The sequence below is a fragment of the Equus caballus genome, chromosome 12, assembly GCF_041296265.1.
Source record: "Equus caballus isolate H_3958 breed thoroughbred chromosome 12, TB-T2T, whole genome shotgun sequence".
Lineage (NCBI taxonomy): Eukaryota > Metazoa > Chordata > Mammalia > Perissodactyla > Equidae > Equus > Equus caballus.
Genome location: NC_091695.1, coordinates 49,097,223 through 49,111,132, shown reverse-complemented (window position 1 = coordinate 49,111,132; position 13,910 = coordinate 49,097,223). Strand labels below are relative to the sequence as shown.

The window sequence follows — 13,910 nt, the reverse complement described above, 5'->3', positions numbered from 1 at the left end:
CTCGTGCCTGAGGCCCCTTGAGGCTGAATGCAGCCTTCACTGCCCGGGAGGCAGGAGAGCCATCCAAATGGCGGTGGCTGCTCATCCTGGGGGTTCTTCCTCTGGAATGTGCACTGTCACAACCCAACAAGCCACAGACAACCAAGAACGCTGTTGGGGGGCAGGGACACGACACACTGGCATCCCCACCACCCGGTTCTGTGCTCTGTGTAGGCTGAGCACAGAGGTCCCCACATTCTCTCTCCCAGGATCTCAAGAACCAGACTTTCTGGGCTCTGAATAGGGTGCCCACTGTGGTCTTGGCTGTCCATCCTGAGGGTCCTGCTGCCACAGGCTTCCAGGCTCCACCCCAGCCCTGCAGGCCCCTCCCCTTGGCCAAGTTCCTGCCAACGGGGAGGAGCAGGGCCTGGCCTCTGCACCAGCCTTGAGACCCCCATAGCAGGTTGGGGGTGGCCCTGAGGAGGGTCTCCTGGGTGTTGGGGCTAGCCGAGCTCCCCACGTCCTGGGCATTAGCTTTCATCCTGTGGAGCGGCCAGAGAGCTCAACTCTGGCTGAGCCACAGAGTTGAAAGTTGTCACCCTGGCGGGTAGGAGTATGCAGTTAGGAGAGAGGGAGGCAGCCTTCTCCTGGCACCTTCTTCAGGGTCGGCCTGGATACCTGGACACCTGAAACAGGGTCCTCCGAGTGCACATGAGGAAACCGGTCGGGAGATGACAAGGTCTGCCCAGGGGTGGACAGCCCAAGCCGTGGGGCATGGTGGCCGAGCCCTGGCTGCCCCTCCAGGCCCAGCGCTCTTGGTTTCTCCAGTCCGGTTGCCATTGACAGCTCATGTCCTGCCCCGCCCCAGGCCTTGCACCCCTGCTGCACAGCTCGCACCTGAGAAGTCCCACTCCACGCCCTCCCACCTCCACTTTCACCTGTACTTGGTCCCTACACAGTGGCCAGAGGATCTTTGAGAACCACAAGCAGGTCCAGGCGTCTCGAGGTCTGTCCACATTTTCTCTCTGAGGGCTTCAGCCACACCACCATCTTTCCCTCCCAGAATGGGCAAGGTTCTGCTTCAAGGCCTGTGCTCAGTGTCCCTGCCATTGACCTCCTCCTCCTTGAACCCCATCAGCTCTCAGCTCACAACTGGCTGCCCTTCCAGTCCCCTGCCCTTGTGTCATGGCACTGGGTGATGGGTCTGCCCACCCTGCTGGATGGGAGGGCCCCAAGCACCAGGACCATCTCTCACTGACGTAGAGTTCACTCGTCTGTTCCACAAACGTTTATTGAGCACCTGTTAAGTGGCAGGAGCAGTTCTAGGCATTTGTAACACAGCAGTGAATAAAACCCACAAAGCCCCTGCCCCGGGGAAGGGGAGACAGTGAGCATGTGAGTATGTGGCCTTTTACACAGTGCTGAGAGCAGCGGGAGAAACGGGGGCTCAGGGAGCAGGGTGGCCAGGAGCAGGGGCAGCAGCAGAGGCACAGAATGGGGGAGGAGCCTCAGGGAGAGGCCTCAAGTTACTGAGTGGGACTGTCCTGGTGGCAGACACATCTGCACCTGCCCCTCCCGGCCTTCCCTTGGCCACCATTGGGGGTGTATCCAGGCAGCTGGGAGCACCCTAGGGTGGCCCAGCCTAGTTCTGTCCAACTCACCCCCAAACCAGCCCCTCCAACTGAGCAGAGGCATTAGGGAGTACCCCACGGCCTCCTGACCCCACCCCAAAGAAGCTGGCCTGTGGGTGGGGGGCGCTTTATTCTCAGAACCCAGTGGCTCCACCCCACCAGCCACACCCAGACAGCGGACAGGCAGAATTGCAGCCCCTCCTCACCACGGGGGGGGGGGGCCTACCTCAGGCCTCAAGACTTTGGTGTGCAGCAGAAGGCACTGGAAGCTCCTTCTGGGAGTGCGGGTCCCCAGAGGTCACGGTGGCGGGGTGGGTAGAGGCATGAGAACACAATGTCCCTGGCAAAGGGGTGAGGGCGGGGCCCCCGGGACCCCAGCTCCCTGGCCATCAGTAGTGTCAGCTCAGTAGTCACACGGGCGGTGGTGAGAAGCTGCAGCGTGCGCGGAGGGCCAGCACAGCGCAGGTCAGTAGTGCTCCAGCTTCAGGCTCTTGTACAGGCAGCACGTGAAGATCATACCAAAGACCTGTGGCGCAGAGCTGGCATGAGTGGGCCACGGCCACCAGTCGCCTCACGTCCCTGCACCCCCCCACAGCACCCTGCCCTCCTGCCCACACCTGCACACAGGCGATGCCGATGCCCACAGCCCCGATGATCCTCAGGTGCTCCTGGATGAAGGTCTCCAGCTTGCTGATGCAGCCGCCCTGGCAGGGTGGGGGTGGGGCGCTGAAGGCTGGCAAGTCCTCCAGCCCCCCCCATGGCCACAGCCCCAGCCTCCCTTGGGGTGTAGCCACACCAGCCCCCAGCATCTGGGGGCTCCGGAGCCCCAGGTTCCTGCCAGCCTACCTCCACCTTGTAGATGTTGGAGGCGTGGTCCCGCTGCCCGCAGCCGGCCACCACAGTCTTGCAGCAGCTGTCTGGGACCACACGGCCACCTGCCTCGCCCGAGCGGATCCATTCACTGTCCCGCCAGTCCTGGGAGTTGTTGCTGCCACAGCAGTGGAACTGCAGCGGGAACACAGCCAGGCTGAGCCCCCACACTACCCACCCCTGCAGTGGGGACAGGACAGGTCTGGGGAGGCCCACAGAGGCATGCACACCCCTCCCTGTGCCAGCCACCAACCTCCTGCTGCAGCTTGTCCACCGCACTGGTCACGCCCTCGTGGCCCTTCTGGTGGTACCGCTTGGTCATGGTGTCCTTCAGGTTCTCCTTGAGCTCTGCGTTCAGCTGGGGGTGAGGTGGGGACACTTTCAGCCACAAAGTCTGAGACCCTCCAAGGTGGGGCAGAGCAGGGGCAGGCACGGTTGGGCCAGGAGAGGCACCCAGTGGCCACCAGGAGGGGCAGGGCAGGGAGGGAGCTCCAGATCCCATGGACACCTGCCCCCGCTTGGGGGCACCTGCAGCTTGGGTGCTGCAGGCAGGTTGCCCAACCCTGCAGTCCACCCTTCCTGTGACCCAGCCCCCACCTCCAGGGCCTAGTGGCACAATGGTCAGCTCTGGAGTACAAGGGGGTTGTGTGTGGATGTGCATGTCCCTGTATGTGCGTGTCTATGTCCTTTCCAGTGTATATACATGTATCCTTGTATGTGCACACCCTGCCTGTGCATGTGCCTGTCCATGTGTGCTTGTGTCCGTGTCCCCACGGGGCCTGTCTGGGCCCTCACCTGCTGGTAGTACACGTAGGCCAGGACGCCAGCAATGATCTCCAGCAGAAAGATGATGAGGAGCAGGATGAAGTACTGGGGGGCAGGGACTCGATGAGGCAGGGTGGGACACAGACACCCCCATTCCGCAACGACTGGTAGTGTCCAGGCACAACAGAGCGGAGCCCCCACCCTCAGCTCCCAAGTGGCCACAGAGTAGGGCTCCAGGCAGCAGGTGGAGGCTGGGGCACAGCCAGGCCCCCTGATGCTTTCTCTCAGAGCTGGTGTCTTCCCTCAGCTGGCCCACTGGGATGGGGGGACTCCCAGGGCTGGGCAGGTGGGAAGGGACACCCCCCAGGTGAACACAGCAAAGGCTATTCTGCAGTGTCACACTCAACCCCTATTGTCCTGTTCTTTTCCTATCAGGGCCCCAGAGCAAGCACCAGGCAGCCTGGTGGGGAGCCCCTGCCCCAGTAGCCCCCATCCCCACCCCCACCCCCAGTGCTGGCCAAGCCCCGCTGACCAGGCGCAGCAGGTTCCGCCGCTCCTTGAAGGTGGCGCAGCAGCCCAGGACACCGGTCACCATGACAACAACGCCAGCCACCACCAGGATGTAGGCTGTGGCCAGGTAGGTGCCTGAGGCCAGCAGACTGATGTAGTCGCTCTTGAGGGCCAGTGTCCAGATGCCCACTGCCATAACCGCCAGACCGGCCAGCTGTGGGCAGTGCACACTGGTCACCACATCTGGCCCCAGGTCTGAGAGACAGGGCTGAGCCCCCAGGCCAGGGCTCCTTTCACGGACCAGGGATGGGAGGGAGGAGACGATAGGTAGAGAGCCGCAGATGACGGGATGGGATGGGCGGGCGTGCCCGCTGCTCACCCAGAAGCAGCAGTTGAAGGTGAAGAGCAGGTACTTGAGGCAGACGGTGCCACATGTCGTCTTCTTCTCGTTGAACTCACCCATCCTGGGGCTGGGAGGCGGGGGAGGTCAGATAGCCCACAACACCAGGCCTGGACTGGGAGGACAGCAAGACACTGGTGGGGACAGCAGGAGGGGACACAGATGCCCAGGCCGGCCCAGGGACTTGGGGTCCAGCCAACCGCCTGCCTTGGGTGAAGGCCTTGGGAGAATGTCCATGGGAACCAGGACACTTCCTGGGAGGGCAGCTCAGGAGCCCCCACCCCCACTGCAGCCAGGGCAGACGTCTGGGGCCCACAGCCAAGCTGAAGGCCAGGCCCTGGAAGGCCAGAGGGCCTGGCTTCCCTGACCAGAGCCCACGTCATGAGGAGCATGGAGGACCCCCAGCCATCACTGGCTGACTCACCCCTGCTGGCAGCCAGGGTAGGAAGCCCAGCAGGCACCTGGAGGTGAGGTCATGCAGGCCCCGCCTGCCCCCCGCCCCCCCAGCATTCCCCGGGCCCCACGTCACAGGCTGGCAGGAACCTCCCGGCTACTGCAGGGGAAGAGGCCACTTGGAGGCAGACTGGTCTGCCCATCAATAGCCAGCCATGTGGCCCTAGGGAAGCCCCTCAGGCTTCTGTTAAAGAGTAGGGCTTCCTTCCTTCCTCCCAGCCAGGGTAGGGAGAATGGGGGGTGCTGGGCAGGCAGGGCTGGCAGACACACACTCCCTAGACCTGCGAGTTCTTCCCTCATTGGTCCCCATCACCGGAAAGCGGACAGCCACACCACTGCCAGCGAGAAGTGCAGCTACAGGCTGTGCTCCTCCCAGAGGCACCCAGGGCCACCCTCCCGGCTCTGTGGTGAGGCGTCTGCACTGGGGAGGGCGGGGCAGCCCGTGGGGCACTGACGGCAGTTCAGCACCTGGAGCCACGTTTCCAGACAGGCACAGAGCCACCCAGAGCTGGACTTGTACCCACCCCACCCCGCCCTCACCTGGCAGGCAGGCAGCTCCTCTGTAGAACAGGTGGACGGAAGTTCCCCAGGAGACTCCGCTAGAAGAGCAGGGACAGGCCACAGGTCTGGCCCACGCCAAATGGGCCGGATAGGCTCCTGCCACCCCTCCTTGTGGCTGCCCCAGGCCATGGACCCGAGCTGGGCTTCCACAGCAGGCAGTGTCCACCCCCAGCCGCAGAGAGGGGAGCGGCCAGGCCCGGTATTTTGGTCTGGGCCAGGGCGGGGCAGGACAGAAGACATTGCTGGAAAGTTGGATCCTGGGATGGACCACACGCCTTCTCCAGGCACCCCACCCGCGGTCTTAGCCAGACCTGCCACTGCCCCTTCCCCCACCAAGCAGGAGTGGCTGCAGACCCTACACGGAGCTGGAGGCTGTGAGCCCACACCCCACCGACTTGCCCCTGGGCCTGATCTGAGGTCCCAGGTTTCTGGGGAGGCTAGTTCCGGACACACATCAGCCCCCACGGCCGCGCACCAGCTGCCGGCTGAGGAGGGGCCCCTCGTTCCGGGTGCGCCTGGCGGATGTGATTCCCCGGGGAAAGGGCGGCCAGAAATAGTTTCCGCGGCCTGGGACAGAGCTGCCCCGCTCCAGCGCCTGCAACTCCACCGGGCCCCAGGCCGGCCCGCGCCCAAGGAGGGGACCCGGACCCCGCTCCGGTCAGGCCCGGGGAGGAATCCCCGCGCCGCCGCAATGAAGTCGCCGCCGCCGCCCCTCAACGCGGCCGAGGCCGACGGCCCGCCCACTTGCACCCGGACGGTGGGCGGGCCTGCGGCGGAGGGAGGGGACCGGTGTCCGGGGACAAGGAGTGGGGAGCCTCTGGTCTGAAGGGGCCGCCAGGCCTGTCCGAAGGCCCAGGAGGGGAAGCGCCTGACCCTCGCCTGCTCCCCATCCGGCCGCCCGGCCTCCCGGCCCTCCCGGCGCCCGCAGCCGGGCCCTCGGGCCGGACAGCGCAGGGCTCGGGGCACTGAGCCCCCGCGGCCAGCGGCGCACTCACCGGCCACGCGTCGGAGTCGGCGGGCGGCGGCGGGGGCGGCGGCTCTGAGCGCCGGGAATGCGCGGCCGGCGCGGGGCCTGCGAGGGAGAAGCGCGGGCCGCCCCCCGCCCCGCCCCGGGCCGGCCCGGCCCGCCCGCCTGCCCGCAGGCCCCGCCCCAGCCAGCGGCCGCGGGCAGGTCCTGGCAGGCAGGGCTCGTTGCGCGGGGCGGGACACTGGCTGGGGCCGGCGCCGCGGGTCCACCAGGGACTGCGGGGGCCGAGCGGACTGCAGCCGGGGGCGCACACCCGCGGGCGACGGAGGAGCCGGGAGGCGGCGGCCAACCCGGCAGAGACGCTGGACTGTGTCCAAGACCGCGCCCACCCCGGCGCAACTCCCCTCTCTCTTCCCCAACCCAGGAACCACCGGAGGCTACAGGGGTCGACAGAACAGATGCCGGCCTGGGGTGAGGATCTGGACGAACAGTCAGATGCAGGAGGAGGGCCTCTCTGGTGCAGTGTGGAGGGAACCCTAGGGTCCCTGCGAGAGGGAGTCCAGTCTGGAGGGCATCGGGCCTGGGAGTGGGGGAAGGGATGAGGGAGAAAGAGCAGAGCCTGCTGATCAGCTGGACTGGGAAGCTGAGAGTGGGAGTAAGGAGTCAGAGGGACTCCTAGCCCACCAGGCTCATCCCCAGCCAGACGGGGGGCCGTCTGAGTCTGAGGATCAGTTGGAGCATCTCTCCTTGGACAGTGGGCAGCAGTGGTCCCCAGCTCCCTGCCTGTGGCTCCAGCGGGCAGCTCCCCCAGGTGGGGTGGAAGGGCATGGGAGGCAACTTCAGGCCCACCCCAGGAGGCTCCTCTCAGGACCACCAGACTCCAGGGACTGAGCTGGCCCCCCCAGGGCTGTGCAAGGACTGGAATGGGGAGAGAGGAGCCGATGGAGGCCAGGAGTGGGCAGGAGACCCTGCCTGGGCCTTCCTGGCGAGACCATCGGCCTCAGTCCCCTCCTCATCCTTGCAGAGGGCCCCTGAGGCTTCAACTTTGATGGATGGTGAGGGCTTGGGGGCAGGACGGGAGACACCCACAGCACCAGCACCACGGGGCTGTGGACCTGTACCATGCATGTACCACGCACATGCCACATGTGTACCATGGACGCTTCATGCATGTACCACGCAAGTGCTGTGGCTCCCGCACACAGGAGGCTGAGGCATCCACAGTGCAGTCAGTGGACTTTATTTGGAGGAGGGGGCTTTTCTGCTGGACAGACATAGGTTTGATGGGATAGGGACAGTGGGACAGGATGAGGACCAGCATGGGGGCACATGAGACCCTGACCACCCCTGGGGTTAGTTCCTTCATGCCTGCAGGCAGGCAGGCCAGGCAGTCCACTGGGTAGAGCCCACATCCTGGATGGGCAGGCCCCAGCCATGACAAGTCACCTTCAAGGGGCAGCTCCTCCAGTAACGCCCAATGAGTCACTCTGGGCTGGTCAGCGGGCGCTGGGAAGGTGGCCAGAGCCACGTCTGGGGGGGCGAGCCCAGCAGCAGCAGCAACAGCAGGTCGGCCCTGGCAGGCGGGCCGTGGCCAGAGCCTTCCTGCGGCCACTGCCCAGCCGCCTGGCCTCACAGGCATCTCTCTCGTCTCGTAGCCGCGTGTTCAGCTCCCTGGGGAAGAGGAGTCCAAGGGCTCTGAGAGGCCTCAAGGGGCAGCATTCCTGGGTGGGGAACGTGGGGACTCTGGTTCTCCTTCAGACCAGAAGAGAGGTATCTGTCTGGGGCTACAGTATGAGGATGGAGGGCAGACTCAAGGAAGGACTTCCTCGAAGTGGGATGGGGCGATGGTCAGGAATGTCTGGGAGCTAGGAGCTCCCTAGCTGAGATGCGCTGAGCCCCTTCCCCCCTGGCCTGGGCCTGACCGCACCTGAGGAGCTCCAGTTGCCTCAGGAGGCTGTGCTTCTCTTTCTGCATGTTCCTTGAGACCACGACCATGTCTCTGCGGGAGGTAGGTGGTGACCTGGATGCAAGGGAGGCTCCCTCGGGTGCCCCATGACCCCCAGAGGACCCTATCCCACGCAGACCCTGAGGGTGGGCCGAGACATGGGACAGGCATGGAAGCGGCCCAGACCTGAACCCCAAGTGCGACCCCGACTCCGCCACGCCCCCCGGCTCCACCCCCTCCCCGGAACCCGCCCCTGAGGGCCCACCCCAGCCCCGCCCTCCAGGCACCGTTGGGTTTGCTCCTGGCGACTCTGCACATCGCCCTCCAGTCTGCGGAGCTGCTCCTGCGCCCCCTCCAGCTGGGTGCGCAGCGCCTCGTTGGCCCGCCACAGCTGGGCGTTCTGCTCCTGCGCCTCCAGCTGCTCGGTGGCCCGGGCCTGCAGCTGCTGTTCCAACTGGATAGGTGTGGGGGGATCGAGGCTAAAGAGGACCTTTCCTCTTCCCCGGGCTGCTGTGTTTGCCCCTGATCCCCAACAATTTCGGAGCTGGGGACATTGAGGCCCAGGGGACCTCAAGGATAAAGGGAGTGCACGCGTGACGGTGGGGATGGGGTTGTGGGCTGGGGCGGGCCGGCGGCCGCTCACCTCCCGCTGCCGCAGGCCCGCGCGTTCCAGTTCCTGCTCGCGGCTCTGCAGCTCTAGCTCCAGGCGGCCTCTCTGCTCCTCCCGGGGGAGATCCTGGGACGCGCGAGGGGCACCTGAGCCTCCGCCAGCTCCGGAGGGGCAGGGGCGGGGGATGGGACCAGGGTGGGACCAATTCGGAGAAGGCGGAGCCAGGGAGACACGCGCGACTGCGATTGGGCCGCGCGCGGGGGGCGGGGCCGCGCGCCCACCTGACTCCGCAGGCGCCGGCTCTGCTCGCGAAGCTGCTGCTCCATCTCCTCGTACAGACAGCGCACCTCCCTCTCGTGCTCGCTTTCCCGCCTTCAGGAGACCGGGGCCCCGGGGGAGGGCGGGGGAAGACAGCGGTTTAGAACCTGCCGGTACTACAGGCCCTAGCCCCGCCTCCTCCGTCTCCCGGGGCCTCCCACCCGGCCCCCAGGCCCCGTCCCGGCCCCTGGCCCTCACCGCCGCAGCGCCTGCTCCAGGCCGTCCCGCTCTCGAGCTGCCTCTTCCAGGCAGGCCGACGCGCGCATCAGAACATCCTCGAAGGCGCCCAGCAGCTCGGGTCGCTCGCGCTGCAGCCGGGTCCAGAGCGTCCGCACCGCCCACTGCCTGGAGGGAGCGGGCAGGGGCTAAAGCAGAAGTGAGGGTTCCCTACCCCACCCCGAAGGGTAAGCCTCAGGAGACTCCTGCAGTCCTGGACAAGCCAGGAGCCTTTGCTGCATGCAAGGCATCTCTCTCGTGGTGCTTCCGCCCCTGCTGGGGTTTGTGCGCGCGCGGGGCAGCCAGGTGTCGTGTGTATCCGGGGCTATGCCCGTTTGTACGTGGCCATGTGCCGGGTGCCGCCCCTCCTCCCCGCAGCCCTGACTGCTGCCTCCTGAAATGCAAATTCTGCGGGAAATCACGCCCGGCTCCTCCCAGGTAGTCGCAGCTGAGAGGGAACGACTGGGCCAGACTTGGCCTAGAGACCCTGCGCAGGAACAGACAGCTGGCGACGTGGACAGGCAGCATGCAGAGGGAGACAGATAACAGACGAGGGAGCTGGGAGCGGGGCCAGCACAGACTCACTCGCCCAGGACCCGGGCCACCCCCAGCTGCTCCAGCTCAGCCCAGAATCTCTCCTCCTCCTCGTCCTCCAGAGAGCCCTCGGTGCCTTGCACTTCTGACCAGCCAGACTCAAAGGTTTCTTCGGGAGCCATGGTGGGCTGTGCACCCTGAGCCGACTCCACCCCCACGAACTTCCCTGCAGGCGTGGGAGGGAGAGATTAGGAGGGCTGTTGGTTACCCAGCTCTCCCCCATCCCCCCACAAACATATCCTGCCCTTTCTCTGAGCCCAGTTTCCTGTTTTTCTTCCTTATTCTGGTCCGATTCTTGGCCTGGGAATGGGAGGTGACAGCCGGGCTCCGGCCAGAATGAGGCATGCCTGGCTCCCAGCCCCATCTGGGTTTGGCACAGGAGAGCAGGTGGGGAAGCAGGAGGGTCAACTCCGCACAAGCCACAGCAGCTGAGGGGCTCCCCGTGGCGCCTGTGAGTACAGACCCAGGTGATGGAGTGGCGCAGGCTGCCATCTGTGTGGGCTGTGAGCCTCACGGTGTCCCACATGCACCGGTGGAGGGTCTCAGGGGTGGGGTGGTGTAGGGCGGCAGAGGGGGGCTCAGGGGCCAGGCTCACCCAGGCCAAGGCAGAACTCCCGAGCGGTGAGGAAGCCTGTGCGGGCCTGGTCCAGACTTTCAAACACAGCCTCTAGCTGTTCGGGTGTGAGCGGCAGGTCGCTCTGCAGGCCCTGGCCGGGCAAGAATGGCAGGGCTGAGTAGCCGAGGTCAGTCCCTGGCCAGAGCAGTCTCTGGGGGTGGAGGACTCACCTGCAGGTCATTCCGGGTGATGAAGCCCTTGGCTTCCTTGTCACATAGCAGAAACAGCTCCTGGGCCTGCTGCAGCATCTCTGCCTGTGGCTCCACGGAACCTCCCTCTTCCTCTCCCTCCTCCTCCTGGGCCTCCCCAGCCCCGGGCTTCCCAGGGCTGGCCATGGAGTTGGGGTCTCGGCCGTGGGGTGCTGTGAAGCCAAGGAGGAATCAGGGCCTGAGCGGAGCTCAGAAAGAGAGAGGGGAAGGGAAAGCAGCGAGAGGGTGAGATGTGAGGGTGTCTGAGGGCTGAGCTGGGCGGTACAGAGCCAGGAATGAGCAGACCTGCACCAGGATGGAAGGTGGCAGAAGGCAGGGCGGAGGTCCAGAGAGGAGGGGCAGCTGGGGATGGTATGGCCCGCATGGGGGTAGTGCTGCAGGCACAGGTGTCACCATGGGGTGATGCAGGCTCAGGGCCTGTGGGGGCTGCCCAGGATGCTAGAGGCTGGGACCCAGGAGGGAGCCAGTGCAGGAGAGGATGAATGTGCGAAGGGGGTGATCTGAGTTATCGGAATAGCTGTAAAAGACCTCGTGATGGACAATGAGGATGAGGGGGCTCCTGGCAGCTGAGGGGAGAGGGCTTGGGTGAGGGAGTGGTCCACGGGGGAGGAGCTGAGCAGGTCCTGGAGTTGGGGACCTGGCGACCCATGCTGCCCAGGCTGGGCCGCTAGGAGCACTTAGCCAATTCCAGCTAAGTCCTCAGCCTTAGAGTCTGGGCCTCAGTGGCTCTCACCTTCAACTACCTGGCAGGCGAGGGACGCTCCTCCCCCTCCACCTCCCCACCCCCACAACCCCTCCCACCGGGCCCCTGGCCCCAGGAGTGCAGGTGCAGGGTCCAGCTCTGGTGCCTTCCAAGGCCCTTGTCAGGCTTAACAGCCACTCCCGCTAGCACTAGAGCCCCTCCCCTCCACCAGACTAACCCCCTCCAAGTCCCGGAACCTCCTCGTGGCCTCCCTTCCCACCGGGGTGCCCCGCCCCCTAATCAGAGCCACCTGTCCTTCCCACAGTGCCCTGGCCCGGGATTTCCCAGAGCTAACCCCCAGCGCCGCGGCACCCTCACACACACCTGGGACTCTGGGGTCCTCTCCTCTCAGTCCAGGACTGTTATTCCCTCCCCACCAGTACTGGGGGGTGGGGCAGATCTCCTAAGAGAGCAGCTCTGAAGAAGGGCGAGAGGGGATACCCGAGCCAGAGTCATCTCCCCCCCTCATGCTGTCCTTTCACCCGGGCGGCTGCGCCGCGCCACTGGCGGCTGGCGGGCTCCACCGGAGCCGAGGTCCATCCCAGCCGGAAGCTGCGCTGCCGCCGGGCCCGGGAGCAGAGAGGAAGGGCCGCCGGGCCGGTGAGCCGCCCCGTCGAGGGCCCTGGGGGCCGAGCCCGCCCCTGCCCCGCCGCCGCGTGCCCCGAGGGGCCCCGGAGTCCCCGACCGAGACGCGCGCGGGGCTCGGCGTGCCCTGCGGCGGGCGGGAGGGCCGGGGCCGCGGGCGGCGGACCCGCGAGGCGCCTACCTGCGAGTTGTGCCGCTGCACCTGCCGCACGCACGGCCGCTCCTCCCGGAAAGGCGGCGGGCCGGGGGCGCGTGCAGGAGCGGTTCTCGCTGCCCTGCAGGCACCGAGCCCCCGGCGTGGGCCGGCCCCGGGCGGAGCCGCGGCTGCTGCTGTCACCGTGTCCCCGCCTCTCGGCGCTGCCGGGGCGGCCAGCTCTGGCCCCACACCCGCCTGGCCCCCCGACCCCGAGGCCCGAGTCTCTCTCCTGGCAGAGCCCAAGCGCACGATGGGGCAGAGATGACCCCGGGGAACGGGGGACCCTTCCTGAGCAGGGCCACAGCAAAGAGGGGTGCTGTCCTGAGGATCCGGATTTAAGGCGCCAAAAAGTGTGTGTAGGAAAAAGCCAAGCAGGAAATAGACCAAAATATTTTTAGTGGTTCTCTCTGAGTGGGGTGACTTTACTTTCTTCCTTATCCTTTTCCCGTTTGGATTTTTCCCATTTTAAAACAATAAACATGTAATATACTAGAAAATGGTATTTAATTAAATCAACAGCATAAATGCCTGTGCACCTGTGAGGTGAGTGAGTGGGGGAGGCAGGAGGTCCTCACCTCGCAGGCGCCCCCAGCACTCCTTCGGGGGCACAGCCCCGATGGTTCCACCGGGGAAGGCCTGTGTGTGACCTTCCTGTTGGGGGAGAAAATCCTACCCTCTTCCCAAGGGTCCCTCTTCCCAAGGGTCCCGCTTCCCAGCTCAGCCTGGCCCCTGCACCCACCTGGAGGGGCTGGCCTCACAGTGCCACCTCGGCAGCGCTGGGGACTGGAAACCTCTGCCTTTCCAGGGGCCTGGGATCCTGCTGAACTAGAACAGGTCGGGCCTATAGGACAAGACCTTGAGACGGCGAGGGGGGCGGCCCCTGGCACACACACACCTGGGACCTGCCCAGCCGGCTCGCCCAGTCCTGCAGTCCCACTACCACCGTTATTGTTGGCTGGGGGCTGCCCCACGCCTTGGAGGGAGGAGGCAGGTGGGGGCTGAACCGGGCAGGATTAAGAGCTCCAGACAGCCAGCCAAGTGCCCAGCTCCACACCAGCACCCCTCACCCCATGGGCCCTTGTGGTCACCAAAGAGGGCTGGCCAGATCCCCTCAGACTGCCCAGGGCAGAGGACGCTTTCGGGAAACCACGTCTCCCCCAGAACAAGGTGCAGCCCCCTTTAGCTCAGACCTCGCCCCGCCTAACATTCCAGACCTCTCCTGTGTATTGGCAGGAGGGTGGGTACCCTGTGGAGGGGAAAGGGACAGAGGAACAAGGTGTACGCACCTGGCCAGTGAGGTTTGTGATGACAAGTGGAGACCTGAACCTCCCAGAGCCTTGGGCGAAATGTCCAAAGTGGAGCGGGCCCCCGAGGCTCCCAGGTCGACAGTGCTCAGCTGAGCAGCCTCACCCTCTGCAGCTGTCCAACCCTGAACTTGGCCCCACGCCCCCTGTGTCACCATGGAGTGGAGGTGCAGATGCCACCTTCGGTAAATATTTCTTAGCTTTTATTTATCCAGGAGCTTGGTCCCCAAATATTTCCGCTGGCCATTGGAAAGCTGTGCCCAAGGGTCAGCCAGCAGGCCTCAGGGCAAAGCAAGGGACAAATGTATGCTCCTGGCCAGAGGAGTGGGCTGGAAGCGGGAGACCCAAGGGCGCTTTTAGGGGAGAGCCCCAGGCCCGGAATGCCAGGCTCATGGAGCCGACCTGGGAAGACCTGTCCCGAAGCTATAGAGACACTGGT

The 13,910-nt window shown here is 65.5% G+C and overlaps 2 protein-coding genes and 1 long non-coding RNA gene across 19 annotated transcripts; 1 reads left to right on the top strand and 2 right to left on the bottom strand.

The window, feature by feature from the left end:
* Positions 1 to 1,252: 1,252 nt before the first annotated feature.
* CD151 (CD151 molecule) lies at positions 1,253 to 6,319 on the bottom strand. Of its 8 annotated transcripts, none has more exons than XM_023654802.2 (9): positions 6,165 to 6,319; positions 5,149 to 5,207; positions 4,135 to 4,225; positions 3,778 to 3,969; positions 3,276 to 3,350; positions 2,734 to 2,838; positions 2,457 to 2,615; positions 2,228 to 2,314; positions 1,253 to 2,136 (listed from the first exon to the last, which is right to left on the bottom strand). In XM_023654802.2, exons 3-9 carry the CDS (start codon positions 4,216 to 4,218, stop codon positions 2,077 to 2,079), a joined length of 762 nt encoding a protein of 253 aa, XP_023510570.1. In that variant the 5' UTR covers positions 4,219 to 4,225; positions 5,149 to 5,207; positions 6,165 to 6,319; the 3' UTR covers positions 1,253 to 2,076. The 8 variants fall into 8 exon arrangements, with proteins under 8 accessions (XP_023510570.1, XP_023510568.1, XP_070086431.1 ...); XM_023654800.2 differs by having other exon boundaries at positions 4,135 to 4,270; positions 6,165 to 6,299; XM_070230330.1 differs by having other exon boundaries at positions 4,135 to 4,289; positions 6,165 to 6,285.
* Positions 6,320 to 7,360: 1,041 nt separating this feature from the next.
* On the bottom strand, positions 7,361 to 13,603 carry CRACR2B (calcium release activated channel regulator 2B). Of its 10 annotated transcripts, XM_070230319.1 has the most exons (12): positions 13,454 to 13,588; positions 12,907 to 12,992; positions 11,711 to 11,803; positions 10,606 to 10,796; positions 10,415 to 10,526; positions 9,811 to 9,985; positions 9,208 to 9,354; positions 8,973 to 9,063; positions 8,725 to 8,817; positions 8,369 to 8,535; positions 8,064 to 8,135; positions 7,361 to 7,807 (listed from the first exon to the last, which is right to left on the bottom strand). In XM_070230319.1, the coding sequence occupies exons 4-12, from the start codon at positions 10,768 to 10,770 to the stop codon at positions 7,633 to 7,635; spliced, it is 1,197 nt and encodes a 398-aa protein (XP_070086420.1). In that variant the 5' UTR covers positions 10,771 to 10,796; positions 11,711 to 11,803; positions 12,907 to 12,992; positions 13,454 to 13,588; the 3' UTR covers positions 7,361 to 7,632. The 10 variants fall into 10 exon arrangements, with proteins under 10 accessions (XP_070086420.1, XP_005598455.1, XP_005598453.1 ...); XM_005598398.4 differs by lacking the exon at positions 11,711 to 11,803 and having other exon boundaries at positions 7,361 to 7,857; positions 13,454 to 13,603; XM_005598396.4 differs by lacking the exon at positions 11,711 to 11,803 and having other exon boundaries at positions 13,454 to 13,602.
* Positions 9,276 to 10,074, top strand: LOC138916771 (uncharacterized). Its single transcript, XR_011424179.1, has 2 exons — positions 9,276 to 9,413; positions 9,664 to 10,074. It is a non-coding gene; the product is annotated as an uncharacterized lncRNA (long non-coding RNA).
* Positions 13,604 to 13,910: the final 307 nt, after the last annotated feature.

Excerpts from the sequence above, each read along its gene's own strand:
- CD151 (XM_023654802.2), bottom strand. The coding sequence starts at position 4,218 with ATGGGTGAGTTCAACGAGAAGAAGACGACATGTGGCACCGTCTGCCTC. Across the intron at positions 2,839-3,275 it reads CCTACGTGTACTACCAGCAG|CTGAACGCAGAGCTCAAGGA; the intron begins GTGAGGGCCCAG and ends CCTCACCCCCAG. Across the intron at positions 2,616-2,733 it reads TGGACAAGCTGCAGCAGGAG|TTCCACTGCTGTGGCAGCAA; the intron begins GTTGGTGGCTGG and ends TTCCCGCTGCAG.
- CRACR2B (XM_005598396.4), bottom strand. The coding sequence starts at position 10,770 with ATGGCCAGCCCTGGGAAGCCCGGGGCTGGGGAGGCCCAGGAGGAGGAG. Across the intron at positions 10,527-10,605 it reads TCACCCGGAATGACCTGCAG|GGCCTGCAGAGCGACCTGCC; the intron begins GTGAGTCCTCCA and ends TTGCCCGGCCAG. Across the intron at positions 7,808-8,063 it reads AGGCAACTGGAGCTCCTCAG|GGAGCTGAACACGCGGCTAC; the intron begins GTGCGGTCAGGC and ends CCTCTTCCCCAG.